The following is a 19761-nucleotide window of genomic DNA, read 5'->3' as shown; positions in this document are numbered from 1 at the left end:
ATCACCTGGGAGCTTGCTAGCCCTGCAGAATCTCAAGCTCCACCCTAGAGGCACTGACTCAGATCTGCATTTAAACAAGAAGGCTCAGAGATTCCTGTACACATTAAACTTTGAGAAGTACCACTCTGGCATAAAGCACTATGAGACCTAATCTAGCAAAATCCAATGAAAGATGGTTCTCCAGACAAATTCAAGCGAAGCGCAAATATTTAACTCATTTACCCAGATCTTTTAGGGCAAAGCATATTTTTACCTGAAGGATCTAGATAACTACATTTGCTTTTTATTTGCTACTGCACTCTGATGCTAGTGAAAAATGACTTTCTTAAAATTCAAAACAAAGTTTGATTCCAACCTAAATTTAATCCGCTCCGTTTTTATTCTTAACTTCTATGAGATCATAACTCGTCCAAAGCAGAGTGCAGTTTATCAGAAGGTACACATTTTAAACTTCTAGCAGATCTGTATTTACAAGATAAAGCACATGGTTCCAAAGGAGATATTATATTCGGATAAATAATGTATGTTTTAATATTGGCTGTGCGGTTGTAGACAAGTCCGTAAGAGTCTTGAAGCTCTTACAGTTTATTCTGTTACCCTGCCATGTAATAGTTTTCCAAATTAGACCACAGTGAAATAAAGGAAAGTCAGAATTTATTCAAAAATTGCCATTTCATATTGAAGCAAAATCTAATACTAAAAAACAGGTATGTTAAGATTCTTCAGTTATTAGTTAAATTTACTGACTGAGAAAACTATGGGTTTTTTTATGGGTAGTCTGATGTATGAGCCTCTGGTATGTAACACAGCTGTGAGTATGAAATTCTGTTGAGCCATGATCCATGATTTTGGCCAATTCCCAGAAGAGGAAATTTGCTCATGTGAGAACATACGGGTGTCCATAAACCACTTTCACAGAAACAGCTATGATTTTATTGTCATATGTATCTGCTGTCTTTGCAGAAGAGATTACTTACCCACTACTAGAATGGCATGTTTTTTACTTTTATTGTTCCTATTAGTGGTGTGTTCCTATATTTGAACTGAGCTATACATATTCTGTCTTTTGTTTCTCTTTAGACCATTGGAACTCATTTCAGGAGAGTCAACTTCAGTTGGTGTTTTAATTTCTAAATATGAAGCAGGTAACTCATTTACATAGAGATCAGATACACAAGTGTATCTATAAGATATCAATTATTGCTTCAGTTGGTGTACTAGCTGGTCTACTTTACCTCAAATTTAATCCATTGTTGATGTCCACTTTAAAAATAAGAACTTGAGAACACTAATGTGCTTTTATGAAACAAATGAACCATCAAATGAATGAATGGTTCAGTCTAGATATTTACACATTGCTTCTTTAATATTTACAGTTCCTTCAATCAGATATTTTCAGTGGGTATGCACTGTGATTTTTTTTGGAAAAAAATGTATCAGTTCTAAAACTGTAATAACCAAAGAAGCGGTTTTGCTAAAATAATCCTATTTTCTTTCTTTTTTAAAAATTTTATTTATTTATTTGACAGAGAGAGAGAGCATGAGCAGGGGGAGGAGCAGAGGGAAAGGGAGAAGCAGACTTCCCACTGAGCAGGGAACCTGATGCAGGACTTGATCCCAGGACCCTGGGATCATGACCTGAGCTGAAGGCAGATGCTTAACCGACTGAGCCACCCAGGTGCCCTAAAATAATCCTATTTTCAATGAAGGTGATTGGACCCCTGACTCAATTTTTAATTTATCAAGCACTTTGGCTCCAATCAAAAAAAGGAATCTTTTTTTTTTTTTTAAGATTTATTTATTTATTATATAGAGAGAGATAGAGAGAGAGCTTGTGCCAAAGGGGGGGTAGGGGCAGAGGGAGAGAATCGTCAAGCAGACTCCATGGTGAGGGGGAGCCCCAGGAGGGGCTCATTCTCATGTCCCATGATATCATGACCTGAGCCAAACCAAGAGCTGGCTGCTTAGCCAACTGAGCTACCCAGGCGCCCTCAGAAAGGAAACTTTTATCACTGTCAATTATTAGAACAAGTATAGTTACTGGTTATATAAAAAGTTACCAACACCTCGGTTGTCCCTTTATCATAAAGGACTTGGGGTTACAATTTGAATTTTCAAGTTTTTATTTTAAAGAGGAAGGCTTGGGAGATATTTGAACGTACTTCATCCACGTTTCAATTTAAATGTTATTTAAAAACCAGGATAATTGCTACCTCCTGTGTTATACACTTCTGCTTTATGCAAGACTTAATAACAATCTTAATTAGGCTAATTTTAGTCAGAATAATACTTGTGTATGTCAGCAGTAACTACTAAATACCACATACTGCAGGATTTTAATTAACATTAAGGAAAGGCAATACCCCTAGTATAAACATTTTTGAACTGAAAAAGGCTAAAATGAAGTATGTCCAATTATGACAGGATAAATTGCAATTATCACTGATTTTACATTTTAGGTGAATTAAGGTTGACTTTTAAACAGATAAATCTGCTCACATGTAATGTTAGGAAAGTACCGTCTTGATACAACTCTGAGCATAGCAAGCCTTTGCCTTTCACAGTTCTAGAAGGCTTGGAGATTCTTTATAGGTGGTACGGTGTTATACTCTTTGATTTCTTTAGGCGATAAAGTCAAGACTGTCCTATCTTGAATCAGAAACCCTTCTCTCGTTGCATTGTTTATGAGCTAGACGGAAAAAGTAAGTTTATTTTTTCCTTTATTAAATTTCTAGTTTGACCAACTGAGTGAGATTTCCCCATCCCTCACTCTTGGCCTGGGCTGTGATTATCCATGTCAAACACTAGGCATTGGCACTGTCTGCACCATCTGCCTCCTGAAACATGACAGTCCCTGGAAGGGGGATGACGAATGTGGAAGAAAGTGGGGGGTCTAAGCAGTAACTGCCTGTTGTAGCAATGAAAGGATTTTTTTTTTTTTTCATTCATTGCAGAGCCTTAATTAGAAATAGTAGTAAGGGGGCATCTGGGCAGCTTGGTCAGTTAAGCATCTGCCTTTGGCTCAGGTCATGATCCCAGGGTCCTGAGATCCAGCCCCACATTGAGCCCCAAATTGGGCTCTCTGCTCAGGGGGGAGTCCGCTGCTCCCTCTCTCTCTCTGCTCTTTCTCACTCTCTCTCAAGTAAATAAATACAATCTTAAAAAAAATAAAAGAAATAGCAGTAAGGATTCCAAATTATAATGATAATTTATTTACCTGCTATCATCTAACAATTACTTTTTGGTGGTAAGTGGAATAATAATAATAATAATAATAATAATAATAATAAATAATGCAATGGCCTTAGAATGAGAAGACCTGAATTCAAATGGCATTTATTCTCTTTTAGACCCTTGACCTATTAAATGACAGTTTTTTATGATGCTAAATGGGATATGTATAAGAAGGCGCCTAGGTTCAAGTTAGGAACTTATAAATATTTGTTCACAATTTATGTACTTAAATACATCACTCATATTTTCAAGGCACTTGGGTTCAAAGTGAAAGGAGATTTTAATATTGGACTAATTCAGTTATGTAAATTACTACCAAAACATACCCTAAGTTTGTGCTTGTATGTCCTGATAAAACTTGTTAATCTTCCATAATCATAAACGGAATATGAAGAACTGAAGCAAACATCTAGTTTTAAAAGATGCATATCATCACACTTTTTTTATATTCCCATAGCAAAATATTATGCAAATAAATGAACAAGTATGTAAATGAACAAATGAATGGAGTCTGGCTTAGAAACAACTGAATTCAGTATTCTGTACTCAGAGGAACATAGCTAAGTTTTTTTTTTTTTTTAATGAGTCTAGATTTTCCTTTTTCCTGTCCAACAAGTCTGTTACCAATCTTGAAGGGGAATATTTAGTTCATGTATATGAGATATGTTAGGTAACTCTGCCTAATTTTCCTCCATCCATAAAAAACATACCCCTTTTAAAGAATAGAAAGGATTTTAAATATGTAAGAGAGGAGAATTGTCCAAGAGAAAATTACCCATATTTAAAATGAATTTAAGATATCTTATTCTCAGGAAAGACTTCTAATGGAGTTCTTTCAGCCATGCTGTAGAGCATATTTTCCTAAAATGGCCCAATTTAAGAAAAAATAGTAATTAAGCATAATTTGGGAGCCCAGACTAGATTTCCATTATACTGTACAAGACTGCTGAAGTTTTTGGCATTTTGCAATAAAAATTACCCCCATTTTGTCCTGCATTCATTCTGTTTTAATAGTGTACTTGCTGGGGGTGCCTGGGTGGCTCAATTGGTTAAGCCTCGACTCTTGGTTTCAGCTCAGGTCATGGTCTCAGGGTTGTGAGACTGAACCCTGTGTCACGCTCCACACTCAGCACAGAGCCTGCATGAGATTCTCTCCCTCTCCCTCTGCCCCTCCCCATGTGTGCGCTCTCTCTTTTTCAAATAAATAAATAAACAAAATCTTTAAAACAATAGTGTGCTTGCTGAGGGCATGTACGATGTCTTGCTTTTTGTTTATATCTTGAAATACTGTTGGGCATTCACTAAATATTGGTTTTAGAATTTTTACATTGGCAGACCAAAAAGCACTTTTTAAGACTTAAGGATTGTCAAAACCTAGTAAGATTTATAGTTTGCCTAAACCAATTACGATAAATAATGTTGGGGTTAGAGGCTTAAGAACTCAATCAAAAAAGGTTATTTGCTAAAGGCCTCTGTAATTGGAGATAACAACATACACTGAGGTAAGTTCAATCACTTTGAGTTCTTTCCAAAAACAAATCTACCCTGTGATGTGATCTGAGGTGATCTGGTTGATGGCTTTGGTAAATAACAAGAAGCATGCTCCCTAAAAATAACTTCTACAGAGAAACAGCCCCCAAAATGTAATAACGGGTTACTAAAAGGCTGTATGGTCTCCACTCATCTCTAAAAGAGAGGAATTAAGAATAAGAACAGGTTAAACAAGAGGAGAGAATCTTCTAGATGCCTGACCCTATTTCAACAGAGTTATTCCTCAAGAAGACCATAAGATATTAGGTTATCATAATATATTTCTAAAGTGTTTCAAATTCCCTTTGCTTTCTGTTTATGCCCACCAATTAGACCTGTTCCCTACACATGATGGCTCAATACTAGTTAACATTTATAGAGCTTTCACTGTGTGTCTGGATTATGCTCCGGTCACGGATGTCATGCGGAATGATTTTGGAAGTCTTCCAGAACAGAGGGACCCCAGATTGATCGAGGGTATGCCCCTAGTGAACAAAAATAAGTGAACTAGAAGACGAGGAAGGTTAGGCTGCTTTTCAGGGTCATGCAGCAGGAGCTCAGCAACAGAGCAGAGGCTGAGGCCCAGACCTCTGACTCAGGTTGAACGTGGTTTGGCTGTACCAGCCGTTGTCCCCTGGTCCATGGTGGTGCCTGAGGGACCTCGGCCAGGCAGAGGCAGAGTGTGAGCAGAATGGACCTCAGCATTGCAATTGGAGACATTAAATTAATTAATTAATTAATTAATTTTTAAAGATTTTATTTATTTGTTTGACAGAGAGAGACACAGTGAGAGAGGGAACACAAGCAGGGGGAGAGGGAGAGGGAGAAGCAGGCTTCCCGCCGAGCAGGGAGCCCGACACGGGGCTCGATCCCAGGACCCTGGGCTCATGACCTGAGCCGAAGGCAAACGCTTAACAACTGAGCCACCCAGGCTCCCCTGGAGAAATTTTATTTTATGGTCTATTGCTTGTGTTCTGAGTAAGATGACCTAATTTCTTTCCCTTTCAAAAATGAGAGTAGAGCTTTAGTGTTCCCACCATAACAAGAAAGCAGCAATTATGTGAGGCAGAGGATGTGTTGTCTAATCTTATTGTGGTAAACACTTTGCAATGTATACTTGTATCAAATCATCACACTGTACACCTCAGATTTCCACAATGTTAGATGTTAATTAAGCTGGAAAATCAATAAAGCTGGAAAAAAATGCTTGAAAATTATTGCTATATACCTTACTTTATGAATAAGTATTATATAGAAACTCTGAATCACAGTGCTGATTTTTAGTAAATTTGCTACTGGTTCAGAAGTCAGTTCCTCCCAAGTATAGTCAGGCATTATTTTCTGGGTTCATTAACCTGTGTTAATTTTTTTTTAAAGATTTAATTTATTTATTTCAGACAGAGAGAGAGAGAGCGTGAGCACAAGTGGTGGGGGAGGGGCAGAGGGAGAGGCAGACTCCTGGCTGAGCAGGGAGCCTGACATGGGGCTCGATCCCAGGGCCCTGGGATCACGACCTGAGCCGAAGGCAGCCGCTTAACCCACTGAGCCACCCAGCCACCCCAATCTCTGTTAATTTTTAAGAACACACTCAGCATTGTCTTAGGAGTAAGGACCACCTCACTTGAGGAAAGATAGCCTGCTTTGTAGTACCGGAAATTTCACCGGGTCTTTACATCAGCTGTGTCCTCTGAGGAAGCATAAAAGGATGGGAAGAAAATGGGCTGCTGATGTCTGCATAGAGACTTGAGGAACTGGATGTTATTCTGCTCAAATTCATTTTCTTCCCAATTTGTCAAAATGGGTGTCTACTGCAGAACATATAGCTAGCTTAGATCTTAGCAGAGTGGTTTTTTTTTTTTTTTATTTTAAAATGTTGCAAACAATTCACTTGAGATGCTAAGTTGTACTTACTAATGCATGCCAACAGAAATGATCCGTCTCTCTTCGAGGGAAAGAGGCAAGTGCTGAAATACTCTATACAAGGGGCCAGAATTAATAGTGGTAGGGTGTTGACGACATTCATTACTGCAACTGGCAGAAGAAATCCATCCAAATTCCGGTTGGAATTCATGGTCTGCACATAATATCCTGAAGGAATCTGTATTTGAGGGGGAAAGCAGCCAGGCATTAAGAGAGTGGCTTAACTCTGGAGAAAGCATCTTGCAGCAGACGCTTTGCCCCGTGCAAGTACTCTGTGACAGATGATCAGGATGCTCCCCAGATCTTCAACATCCCAATTATGAGCTGACAAAGGGAAGTATGAGCTCTGTTTAGTCTATTGACAATACTACTGATTCTTTAGGGAGGAATCTTTTGTCATCCCGCCTAACTTCCTAATTTTCCTATGGAAAGTAAAGATGACCCTAATTTTGTGCTTAGGATGACACATAAAAAATCAAATAACTGACTAAAAAAATACAACTTTGCATCTAAGCGAACAGACTTTTCCCTGAAACAGTAAGTTAAAAGCCAGTAGAAAGTATTAAAGATGTTTGTTTTTACCCTGATGAAAATAATGGGGGGCTAGAAAAAATCCTTTGTATAGCATCTAGTTTGGTGGCCAAACAGGTAGGAATGATCTTTACTAAGAAGAGGGGCCCAGTGTAGAAACACAGTACTTGGCATAGGCTGTCTTTGTTGGCTCCTTGGATAGGCTTCACCTCTAAAATGAGCCAAGTCACACGAAAGAAGAAAAACAAAATATATTTGTGTTTACACTCTCGTTTTAAACTAAGTGTGTGACACTAGAGAACCATAAAGGAAACTGTGTGGAAAACGTTTGCATAATAAACTAACAGATAAGAAATGAAAAACTAACAAACAAAATCCCCCCAAAGCCCAAACGAAGAAAACCTCTATCCCATCCCAAACCCTCAGTGTAGTGTCAGAATTTCTTCATTTTTAAAATAACCCTAATCCTAACTAAAAGTGTAACCTGAACTTGAAGTCTCTCTCTTTTTTTTTAAAGATTTTATTTATTTATTTGACAGAGAGAGACACAGCGAGAGAGAGAACACAAGCAGGGGGAGTGGCAGAGGGAGAAGCAGGCTTCCCGCTGAGCAGGGAGCCCAATGCAGGGGCTCGATCCCAGGACCCTGGGATCATGACCTGAGCCGAAGGCAGTCGCTCAACCGACTGAGCCACCCAGGCGCCCTGAACTTGAAGTCTCTTCAAGTATTCCAAACCTTCTTGTTAAAAAGCACAGTGTCACAGGAAAGAGGGCATCTCTTTGCTTTTCTAGTTTGTGAACTTGGTTGCAATCACTCATCATTATCACTCACAGTGCATAGTATTTCTTTAATTCCCAGTGGAGAACAAAACTGCTAAGTCACTTGGAAAGGAAGGCAACCTGAGTCTTGTGATTTTTTTTTTTTTTTAAAGATTTTATTTATTTATTTGAGAGAGAGAGAAAGCATGAGGTGGGGAGGGTCAGAGGGAGAAGCAGACTCCCCGCTGAGCAAGGAGCCCGATGCGGGACTCGATCCCGGGACTCCAGGATCATGACCTGAGCCGAAGGCAGTTGCTTGACCAACTGAGCCACCCAGGCGCCCCTGAGTCTTGTCCTTAAGGAATGGATTCTCCAACCCATTTTTTCTTGCTGTGCGTGCACTACGTTTGGATTTCTGCCTTATCGCCATATTGGGAGAGCAGCCCTGCTCAAATATCCAGATGATAACTTCCTGTTTGAGACTTTTCACTGACTCCTCTGTCATCCGTTGTACAATTTGAGAGGGTATAAGAAGAGTCAGAGTCATAAGTACAGTTGTCAACGAGCCCACCACTTGTAAAATGAGCCCCTTGCTATGTTAACTACCTAAACCCAGGAATGGACTATATTTTCACATTCTATCTATATAAAATTTGTCCTGGTGTTAATTCATCTTCCAATCTTTAATGTGACCTTTAGGATTATAAACAAGGATTGCTTTGGTTGGGTGCAGATGGCAAGACTGAAGGGAACATTAGCTAGTTCTGCCCTACTTCTATAAAATTATTAAGCATGTATCCTCCTATCAGAGGAAAATGAATGATGTTTTTAAAAAAAAAAGTGCTGGCAGCAGATCTGCTCAAAGACTAAAAGGCTCGCAGCATAACTTGGAAGTTTCTGTTACTGATTTCAAATGAGAATTATTGTTAATAAGAATAAAGTTATTATCGGCATGAATCACAGACACAGAAACCTGTTAACTTAATAATGTGGCGAATGTACTATTAATCTTTAGTGAAGCAATATTAATATATTGCCTAATCTAAGAAAAGGCTCCAGTGTCTTGAAAGCTTGAAATCATTTCTGCTTCTGCCTCAAGTTCTGAAATCATCCCCTTTTAAAATTTTAAATACTTTTATTTCATACAAGCCTCTGAGTATTCAGAAATAATTGCTGTCAATAGAGATTAATTTTCACCTTTGAGTGGCCAGTAATGTCAAATGGCAACATCATCCGCCTTAATATCAACATATTTTAAATGTATGTCTTGGAACTGAAGGTCAATAATGGCTACTAAATTTAAAATATGGAATTCAAGGATGTTTTATTCTTTGTACTTTGATCGCCTTTATGCTGGTGATTATTTCAACTGAAGGTAAAAATCTTATTTCAGCCTTATCCCATTGGAAGTTTCTTCTGCCTCCCTTGAGAAGTACATTCTGAATTTTTTTTTTTTTTTGGAATTTTCTGGCATAACATTACTGTGTATAATTTTGGAACCTATATGTCTGTTATCAGGGATTTTTAACCCAGCTGCAAGAGAGGCATTGTGGATAATAACAAACCGTGGGTGTTGATAACAGCACTGAATTGGGATGCCATATATTAGTGGGGTGACTGCAACCAAGTTACAGGTTACTTCATGTCTCTGAGCCACAGATTTAGGATCGTAATAACAGCCATGGTAAGCGTGCTGTGAGGATTAAGTAGATACTATGAAGTCATCTTTTAGGAGCTATGACCCATATAGGTGATTAGTAGTTTTTGTTCTTTGCAATACCTGGGCATCTAGATTTGGTGAGATAGTTAAAATTCAGTTTATTGAAATTTATGGTAATTCATGTCAAATTAAAAAATTTATGACCGTTTGCAGAAAAGACTCAAATTTAGTCAAAAGAAATAGCAAGTGTCACTGCATTACGAAGATAAAGAATCAGTAATTTGTGCTATTTACACAGAAGGTTCGAGGCTAGCTATGGACTACTTAGTAATTTTGCACTTATTATTAATTTTGCCCTTTTAAGATGCTCTTTATGACTTTAAAGATTATATACATGGGTAATATTTTTGTGTTTTTGTGCTGGCTCCTACTGTGGAGTCAGGAGAGAGGTTGAATCTGCTAAATTAACCGAGCTTTCGTGCGGTGTTTACAGCAAGGTTCTTGGCAAACTTTTTTGCAAAGGGCCAGATAGAAAATATTTCCACATACTGATTCTATTGCAACCACTCAACCCTGCTGTTTTCATGCATCAGGAGACATAGTATGAGAAATAAACAAGAATGGCTGTGTTCCAATAAAACTTTATTTATTGGCCCTGAATTTTGAATTTGATTTTCATGTGTCATAAAATATTTTTCTTTTGATTTTTTTTAAGCATATAAAAATTTAAAAACCTTTTTATCTTGCAGGACATGCAAAAAAAAAAAAAAAAAAAAAAAAGCAGCAGCAAGCTGGATTTGGCCTGAAGGCAGTAATTTGCTGACCTCTGGTCAATTAGAGCAAACATTGTCTTAAGAGTCAGCAGGTAGATTTGTTTTTCCTTTCACTATTATTTACTGTGTGACTTAGCTATCCCTTCCAGAATCGCTTAGTTTTTCTGAGCCTCAGTTTCCTCTTCAACAAATGAAGTAGTTGAGTAAGTTAATCTCTAAGTTTCTTTTTAGCTCTATTGCTCTGAGGTTTATGAGTATAACTCACTCATTAGCCATCTAAATTTCAAGTTAGCAGCAAATATAGTCCTGAATTTCTTCAAAGACTTTATAGTCACTTATATTTCTTCGTAAGTTTGTCTTTGACCATTATCATATTAAAATTGTTTTTTAATCACATATATTTATAAAAGGTACTTTGGACTTGCTGTTTTACCTCTAATTTCTCCACAGCATAGGGACTGAGTCACCAAGGAACTAAGGGGGTGGGGTGGGGAAATAATCACTTGCTCATTAGAACATATACTGAGTACAGGGGAGGTGGTACTTAAATCAGTCAAGTTAGCTACATGTTAGTACGAGACCTTAAAGGCTTAATGAAGGAGGAAGGCAAACCTCTGGCTGAAAAAAAGGTTAGGTAATTGCTCGCAGATCTCATATTTTCGTGCATTGCTCTTATACCTTGTGACTATGCACTCTGAAATATCGTCCACATCTTCTGAAAGACATTTCCAGTTTTACAGGAGAAACAACATACTGGGTTCTCCTCAGGTATGTTCTGCCTGACCCCACTTGCCTCTTGAAATTAGAGCCTGTAATGATGAGAAGCATTTATAGGATAACTGCCTGACAAAGTGTATGAGAAGAGTTTGATGGGGTGAAAATAAATATTTATTTGTAATGTTCACATAAAATCATTTTATATTATTGGGGCAGTACTCATTACCCTTCCTTACCTGCATAATGCATATTCTGTAAAGGAGCTGAAAAATGAAGAGAGGGAGAAGGGTGAAGAAAAGTTTTGTATCTTCTACGTGGAGCTCACTATAGCAACCGCCATTTTTTTTCTTGGCGTGGTCTAACCAGCTTGTCACATCTCCAGCAAGACGGCAATGGCGCAGACAGCATATTTTCAGTGCATTAATAAATACCCCAAAGGTTGTCAGGAGGGAGCAACCTGCAAGTAATTCGAGATATTATGTATTAGTAAAGGAACTGTTCTTCAGTTTTCCAAGATGTCCATCAGAAAGATGACATTTGCAAGGATGAAGGGCAGTAAAGTGACTGAAAAGGTTCTAGTACCCAAGAGGTTGAATTCAAAGGAACATGCTTCTGACAAGGGTTCTGGCATCCTGGTGACCAGCCCAAGGTGGTGCCTGACAGCTAATGTAAAAAATGAAAAAGGTAAGATCAATGGGAACATATTAAAAAGGAAAGAAAGGTGACAAAATAAAACACCAAAGTAAGAAATTCCACAATCTCTTAGAAGTCTAACTCATTAATGAATAAGACAACCAGAACTTTCTTTTACAGTCTTAACACAAAGGACTGGTACTATTTCTTCATATAAATGGTTAAATAAATAATCCTCACTTGTCAGGTGGAGAGTGGTTTCTTATTTTGACATGGAGATGAAGCGTGATATATTCTCTGCTTTGACGTTATCCTTGAATTTCAGACATAAGGTTAAACTTTGAACTCTTCAAATGAGTTTATATGTGTTGATAGTGTCACTAAAAGTTGAGATGGGATTAGCTGGCTTTTGACTTTTCCAGTAGTTTCCTCTGGGTTTATATGGCTGTCACTTAAGCATCCGAAGCATTTTATTGCTTCAGATGTTAGCAGTCACTTACTGCTTGTGATTTGCAACCTCACTGTTGCTTCTTTTATGATTTTTCAGATTCCACCTTTTCTTTGACTCCATTAGGACTTCCTGATACAATGACAGATAAGGGACCCCCCCCAGCTTTGAGTTAGCAGTTCAGCTGTGCCACCATAATTGTTACAATTTTTCATAGTACTCCCTTGACCAAATAAATCCTTCTGCAAATTACATAGACACCAAACCATGGTTGTAGGATAAATGATATAATAAATGTAAAAATGTTTGAGTTTCTCCAAGGAAGGCCACTGTAGAAATTCAAAGTATAGTTTGATGGTCATTTTGTTTATGTTCAAATTTCCCATAATAAAATTCTCCATGAAATACATTCTAACCAAATTCATATAAATGTGATCAAGTATTGGTTTTTATATTTAAATAAAGAATATTTATTAATATTTCTTCTTATGGTTATAGAGTGACTATATTGATTTGATCTCTTTTAAGAGTTGTAATAGACCTATTATGTCAGCCTTTGATTAAATGAAGAAGCTGGGGGCCTGGTAATTGAATATGGAACCTTTCACCTCTAAGTCACTGAATCAAATCCAGCCCAAATTGGTAGTGACCAAGAGTGATTAAAGCAGTGGCTCTTTGGTGGCCTCTGTGAAGTGTGTTGAGGTCAAGTGGAAGTATGTCAGAATAATTACATCTCCTATGGGTTCATACCTGTGGTCACTATTGCCTCTCCTTAGTCACTACTGCCAGAAAAGCCCAGGGACTGAGAACGCCAAGGGAACAGAAGCCCCTGTGAGTGGTTGTGTCTCTTAGGAGAGAGGAGGGACATCTTTTTATTATTGCGGGAAGAACTGCTCTATTATGAGACTTTCCTAGCTATTTCAATTAGTTTACTTAAGACTTTAGTAAAATGAGAACTGAGAATGCCTTGATGAACAGTCTGGAGACTGAATTTGAACAGGTCTGGGCTAGGAGGCTTAACTTCCTGACATTTCCTTATGATCTTGTCTCTGTTGCTCATCAGTCTGTTCTCTGCTCAACTTCTGCAAAACAGTGCTGTGTAGATGGGAGGGTTATTACTGGCATTAATCCAACTTACTCTATGCTTTCGAATAGGCTTTATGATGAAGTGATCACTATTCATAGGATGAAAGACTATTTCCAAAGGTATTCTCCCCAATTTCCCCTCTCTTTTTTTTAAATTCAGGTTCTTATATTGAATACATGTTTTGAACCCATCATTCTGCTTTTGTTTAAGCGAATCACTATTTGTTGCAAGATGAATTATTATCTGCTCTTAATGCATGGTAAATTGATACCTGCAATCTTATTAAATAGTTAAATATCTTTATCATATTATTTCTAAAGAGAAATAGTTTAGATTATTGCTTCTTAAACTAGCTGTGTTAAAAAAACATTTTTTTTTAAAGTCTCAACCATTATGGTCAATACATTTTTAAAATAACCATAAAATGTAATACCTAAAGAATAAAACAAAACAAAGACATATAAAATATAAGTCCTAATATTTTTATTATTAGATTCAACAGACATAGAATCTAACTTTCTGTAAATATTTCTACATGTTTTCTCTCAGTGTCTGTATTTATTTTGTTGCATATCAGTAACAAACCGTTCATTGATCAGCACTGCTCCATGGATCAGGCTTTGAGTAGCATTGGCGTCAACTGAATACACACTTTGAAAAATGAATTTTATTTAAACAAGTAAAGTTATATCTGATAGGGTGATATGAAACAACAAAAACAAAATGGTTAAGAGCAAGAAATGATTGAGCATGAATAATAATATTTTAGCTAGGGTGCCTGGGTGGCTCAGATGGTTAAGCCTCTGCCTTCGGCTCAGGTCATGATCCCAGGGTCCTGGGATTGAGCCCCGCATTGGGATCCCTGCTCCGCGGGGTGCCTGCTTCTCCCCATCCTTCCTGCTCAAGCTCTCTCTCACTATCTCTGTCTCTCTCAAATAAATAAATAAAATATTAAAAAAAAATTTAGCGAGGACAGGGAGGGCACATAATTGATTGCAAATAAATGTGAATATGCAATCATTCATTCATTCAACATACTAAGTACCTACTATGTGCCAAAGGCTTTTAGGGCCCTGAGAATATAATAGTGAACCAAACCCACAAATCCCTGAGTTTTCTTTCTGGTGGAGGAGACACTAAACAAGCAGAAAAATATTAGGCAAGTTCAATGATGAAAGCAAAATAGACTGGTAAGACAGACACTCATTATGGAATAAGAGTATAGAGACAGCAGAAAGAGTTGAAATTTGAACTATGGATTGAATGACTGGAAGTAGGCAAAAGACATGGAGGAAGCATATGCCAGGCATGTCAATAGGGTAGAAATAAGCTGAGGGGTGCCTGGGTGGCTCAGTTGGTTAAGCATCTGACTTCAGCTCAGATCATGATCTCAGGGTCCAGGGATCAAGCCCCTGGTCAGGCTCCCCATTCAGTGGGGAATCTGCTTGTCTCTCTTCTTCTGCCCCTTCCCCTGCTTATACTCCCTATCTTTGCCTCTGTCTCCCTCTCAAATAAAATAAAATAAAAATCTTAAAAAAAAGGAAGCTGACAGGAGTTCAGGATTCATAAAGGCCAATGAGGCAGTACCTCAGTTAGTAAGAAGATTGGAAGGAGGTGAGGTCCAAGAGTTGGTCAAGGATCAGACTTTACAGGCTGAAGTAAGGAGCTTGGAGTTTGCCTTCAGCGTGTTACGGGAAAGCATTAAGAAATTTTATGCAGAGGAGAGATATTGTAGAATGTATACATTTAAAAAGCTACTCTTGAAGTCTGGTAGTGGTGTGGATAATAGGTTTTGGGAAACAAGAGGGGAAGTTGAGAGAGGGCAAGAGGTAGTGGTGACTTGCACATAGTGATAGCAATGAAGAGAAGTGGACAGAATGGCATGTGTGTTTGAACAACCAGAGGTATTTTATGATGGCGGTGGGGGTGGAGTTTAAGAAATGAGAAAATTTAAGGATGACTACTTATTTTTCCCTTAAAAAACTGGGTGTTGGTGATATACACTGAAATGGAGAAGACAAGAAAGGGGCTGGGTTGCAGTTGGGTGAATCAGGAGTTGAGTTTTGGTCAGGTTAAGTTTGAGAGGACCATTAGATAACCAAGTTAAAACATCAATGCCTGTCTTCAAGAAATGTATGAAAAGTTCTTGTCTTCTAGTGGCATGTTTTCTGTTCTTCTCATTTTTGAGAGCTTATACTTTTTGTCCTTGTATTTTTATTTTAATCAGGTTTTGAAAGGTAGCATTAAACATGTGTGGTCAATCCATGATTTAAAGTCTTATTCCTAAATTTATATATATATATATATATATATGAAGGGAGAGGGGAGGTAAACTGTGTAGAAATGTTTTAAATTGAAAAGTAAAAGTTTTCTACCATAAAAAAAAATGTTGACTAGAAGTTGGATATATGAGTTTAAAGGTGAGGTCGATATGAACTTGAGTGTTTGGTATATAGTTGACATTAAAAGTGGATTAGAGATTACTTAAGGAAAGAGGGAGTGAAGAGATGGGGTCCAGGGAATGAATCCTAGGGCTTCGCATCAGTTAGAAGACTATCAGAGGAGCAAAGAGAAGGACTACCAAGGAGATTGAGAAGGAGTGGACAGTGTGCTATATGGGTTTTAAATCAGAGGGAAAAGAAGGCAGAGAAATAGCAATCCTAAATTGATCAGCTGACCTGGGAGGGCATCATAAGCTAGTTAGAGAGGGCAAGAAAAGGAAAGGTACAGTCAACTGTCTGCCCAAGGAGAGCAGAATTGCCCCATCAAATCGGGGAGTTATCCCTGAATGTTAGGAGAGATACCCTGTGGAAAACATCTCCGTCTAAACATCACACCACCTCTGTGGATTAATCCATAAGACTTAATAGAAAATTCATGCCTTTTGTACAAATAATTTGCGGTATCATATAGACTTCACTTTAAAAAAAATCCATTGTCATTATAATTTTCAAATTGCTTTTCTGCACCAGGAGCAGAAATGGGAAGTTGAAAAAAAAAAAAAAAGGAATGAAAATGCAACTGAGACTTCAAGCTTCTAGTTTAAATGTGCATGGCAGACACACCAGGCGTGCACATTTTAAAATAAAACAGATGAGCTATTTTAAATGTTTTATTGCAAAACTTAAAGATTGTAGCTATTACTATCAAAAAAAAACTTTAGAAAGCAATTTTTCTATTCTTTGTACCTTTAAATCCTTGGCTCTGATGTTCTGCTCCTCTGACCTTGATCTAATCATGAATATCTATGCTACTTAATTATAATAAAAAAAGCCTACATTGCACTCTAGATGGTAGATGCACATTTTTTCTTCTTTGGTCACCTGCCAGTTCTCAAAATTATAGCAGTGGGAAGAAATGCAAATGAAGGCCGTGCTTGACAGCTAAACATAATGGAATGCATGGTCCACATTTGAAAAGTTACCTTAAAATAAAAGGTAGCATATAAAAAATCATTTCTTTAAGGTCACCTATGGCTTTGAATTACAGCTTTGAGGAATTTCCAATTTAGTCATAAGAGAGGAAGAGCCAAAAATAAGGATTATATACTTTGCTAGAGGGAAGACAGAGTTTTACTTCATCGTAGTTGGGTGATCTTATAACTTGGAAATGGAAAACAAAACAAAATTAAAAACTACGAAGTATTCAGTTTATGGAGTATTGTGTAAAGGAAACGACTCGGGAACATTTTCTATTATACTTTTAATTACAACTAATAAAATTTTTTCTTGTGAACTTCCAAAGAAAGATTACTTCATCATATGTTAAAATATGTAACATATGGACTACAATAGGTTGGCGGTGAACAGTTGATTATATATGTCTGTATTACTTTAAGAATTGTATTTCTTTATTCAGATAAATATATTCTTAAGTAGGAAATCGAGAAGTAGTCACAAAACCCCAGAATTATTTGCTAATTACACACTCCAGAAATGGCTAAAGTTGTCTTTCCATGAAATTTTATGCTTTACAGTTTTCTCTTTTTTGCTATGCGGGGCTGACAAAGACCATCCCTCAGACACCTTTCTGCATATTGAACCCATTCCACAGATCGCCAGGAGGATGTGCACTGCTTAGCTGTGATCCACAGACCATAGAGCTCTGAGAAATGGGAGCAGATGCTCCTATGGATGAAATTTTCCATGCTTTCGAATGTGCTGTAATAAAATGAGCTCTACGCTGGGGGTTATGTGTAAGTGATGAAGAACTGAATTCTACTCCTGAAACCAATGTTGTACTGTATGTTAACTAACTTGAATTTAAATAATAAAAAAAAAATGAGCTCTAGCCTGAGAAAAATAAGGCCTGGTTTCTGGTTCCATGTCAGTCGTTTTCTGTGAGGTAAGTCACTTAGTTTAATTATGCCTTGGTTTCTGCCCTGAGTTTACTGATAACAAACACTGAGCATTTGCCATATTCTAAGCATTTGTAAGACACTGGAATACCTAATTTCATCCATAAGTAGATCATTTCAACATAATATGGTAGATCAAATGGCAAAGATATCCTGAAGTTGCTAGAGGAGCAGAACAAAGCATATGGAGTCTGAGCTATAAAAGGATTCACGGTACCCTTTGTCCATGATAAAATTTGCAAATATTATTCCCCATTTGTCATATATCATGGTACCCCTCCTACCTATTTCACAGATGGGAGGTGAAAGTGAAGTAACATTGGTGAAGGTGCTCAGTTGATAAAAATACAACTCATTGCATCACTCTTAGTGGTATTAGTTGTAGAGAGAAATAGTAGAGACAGTGGCAGTAGTAAAAAGAAAATATATGTGAAATTAAGGTCAGAGTTAGACAAGATAGATTAATAGACTGAGCAAAGGAACAGAGTAGAAACTCCAGAAATGCAAGTGTCTGTGTACAATGAAGTTGATATCTCAAATTACTGGGGGAAATACAGACTTTTAAATAAGTTAGTTTGCATAACTTGATAGTTACATGGAAAAAAGATAAAATTGAGTTCACTCTTTTTTTTTTTTAAGATTTTATTTATTTATTTGACAGAGACAGACATAGCGAGAGAGGGAACACAAGCAGGGGGAGTGGGAGAGGGAGAAGTAGGCTTTCTGCCGAGCAGGAAACCTGATGCAGGACTCAATCCCAGGATCCTGGGATCATGACCCGAGCCAAAGGCAGATGCTTAACGACTGAGCCATCCAGGCATCCAAAATTGAGTTCACTCTTAAAACCGATTTTACTTTTTAAAAAAGATTTTATTAATTCATTAATTTGAGAGAGAGTAAATGGAGGAGCAGTGGGAGAGGGAGAGAGAGAATCTCAAGCAGACTCCATGCTGAGCATGGAGCCCGATGTGGGACTTGATCCCACAACCTGAGCCAAAATCAAGAGTCAGAGGCTTAACTGACTGAGCCAGCCAGTTGCCTCAAAACCTATTTTAATACAACTTCCAAATGGGTCAGAGATGTAAGGGTAAAAAAAAAAATGAAAGAATATGAATACTGAAAGAAAATATGAGTGAATATCTTTATAATCTGGGAGTAAGGAAAACTATTCCAACATAATTAAAAATCTAGATGCAATTAGGGAGAAGATTAATAAATTTTATTATAAACATAACCCCCCACCAAAAGAGACAAAACAAACAAACTTAAAAATCTTGTGTGTAGAACAAAACACAGGAATCAAAGTTAAAAGATATATGATAAATGGGGAATAATATTTGCAAATTTTATCATAGATGAAGGGTTAACATCTACAATATAGAAAAATCTTCTGGGCACCTGGGTGGCTCAGTTGGTTAAGCGACTGCCTTCGGCTCAGGTCATGATCCTAGAGTCCCAGGATCGAGTCCCGCATCGGGCTCCCTGCTCGGCAGGGAGTCTGCTTCTCCCTCTGACCCTCCTCCCTCTCAGGCTCTCTGTCTCTCATTCTCTCTCTCTCAAATAAATAAATAAAATCTTTAAAAAAAAATCTTCTAAAAATTGAAAGAAAAAGTCCACAATCCTATAGAAAAAAATGGACCAGTGTATGAACAGGTAAGGTAGTTCACTGAAAGAATTACAAATTGTTCTAAGCAATGAAAAGACGTTCAACTTTTCTCATAAGAGAAATGCCAATTAAAACTTTTGCAAGGTACCATTTTCCACCCTCAAGTTGTCAAAAATCCAAAAGTTTGACAATATTACTTTGCTGGAAAGACTATGGGAAAACAGGCATTCTCATACACTTTTGGTGGAAACACAATGGTACAACCACTATGGAAGGGAATTTGCCAAAATATAGCAAAATTGTGTGTAGATTTACTTTTCGACTTAACAATCCTATTTCTAAGAATCTATCCTAAGCTAGGGGAAAAAATGCAAAGAGAGGATCACAACAGGCTATTCATTAGAATCAACTTAACACAGCAAAAGCAAAACAACTACACCTGAATGTCCATCAATATGAGGCTGGTAAAATAAAAAATGGCTCATTACCCAATAGAGAACCAGGCAGC

The 19761-nt window shown here is 37.5% G+C and overlaps 1 protein-coding gene across 1 annotated transcript in view; it reads right to left on the bottom strand.

The window, feature by feature from the left end:
• The window catches only part of SLC15A5 (solute carrier family 15 member 5), an 81153-nt gene that overhangs the window by 43387 nt on the left and 18005 nt on the right, over positions 1 to 19761 (bottom strand). The window contains exons 4-5 of the mRNA XM_035028141.1: positions 11359 to 11579; positions 6676 to 6862 (exon numbers count right to left, since the gene is read on the bottom strand). Of these exons, the coding sequence (XP_034884032.1) occupies positions 6676 to 6862; positions 11359 to 11579 (408 nt within the window). The remainder of the gene's footprint in view (positions 1 to 6675; positions 6863 to 11358; positions 11580 to 19761) is intronic.

The sequence above is a fragment of the Mirounga leonina genome, unplaced genomic scaffold (assembly GCF_011800145.1).
Source record: "Mirounga leonina isolate KUSES-001 unplaced genomic scaffold, KU_Mleo_1.0 Mir_201, whole genome shotgun sequence".
Lineage (NCBI taxonomy): Eukaryota > Metazoa > Chordata > Mammalia > Carnivora > Phocidae > Mirounga > Mirounga leonina.
Note: the sequence above shows the minus strand (reverse complement) of the source record. Positions and strands in the feature narration are given on the sequence as shown.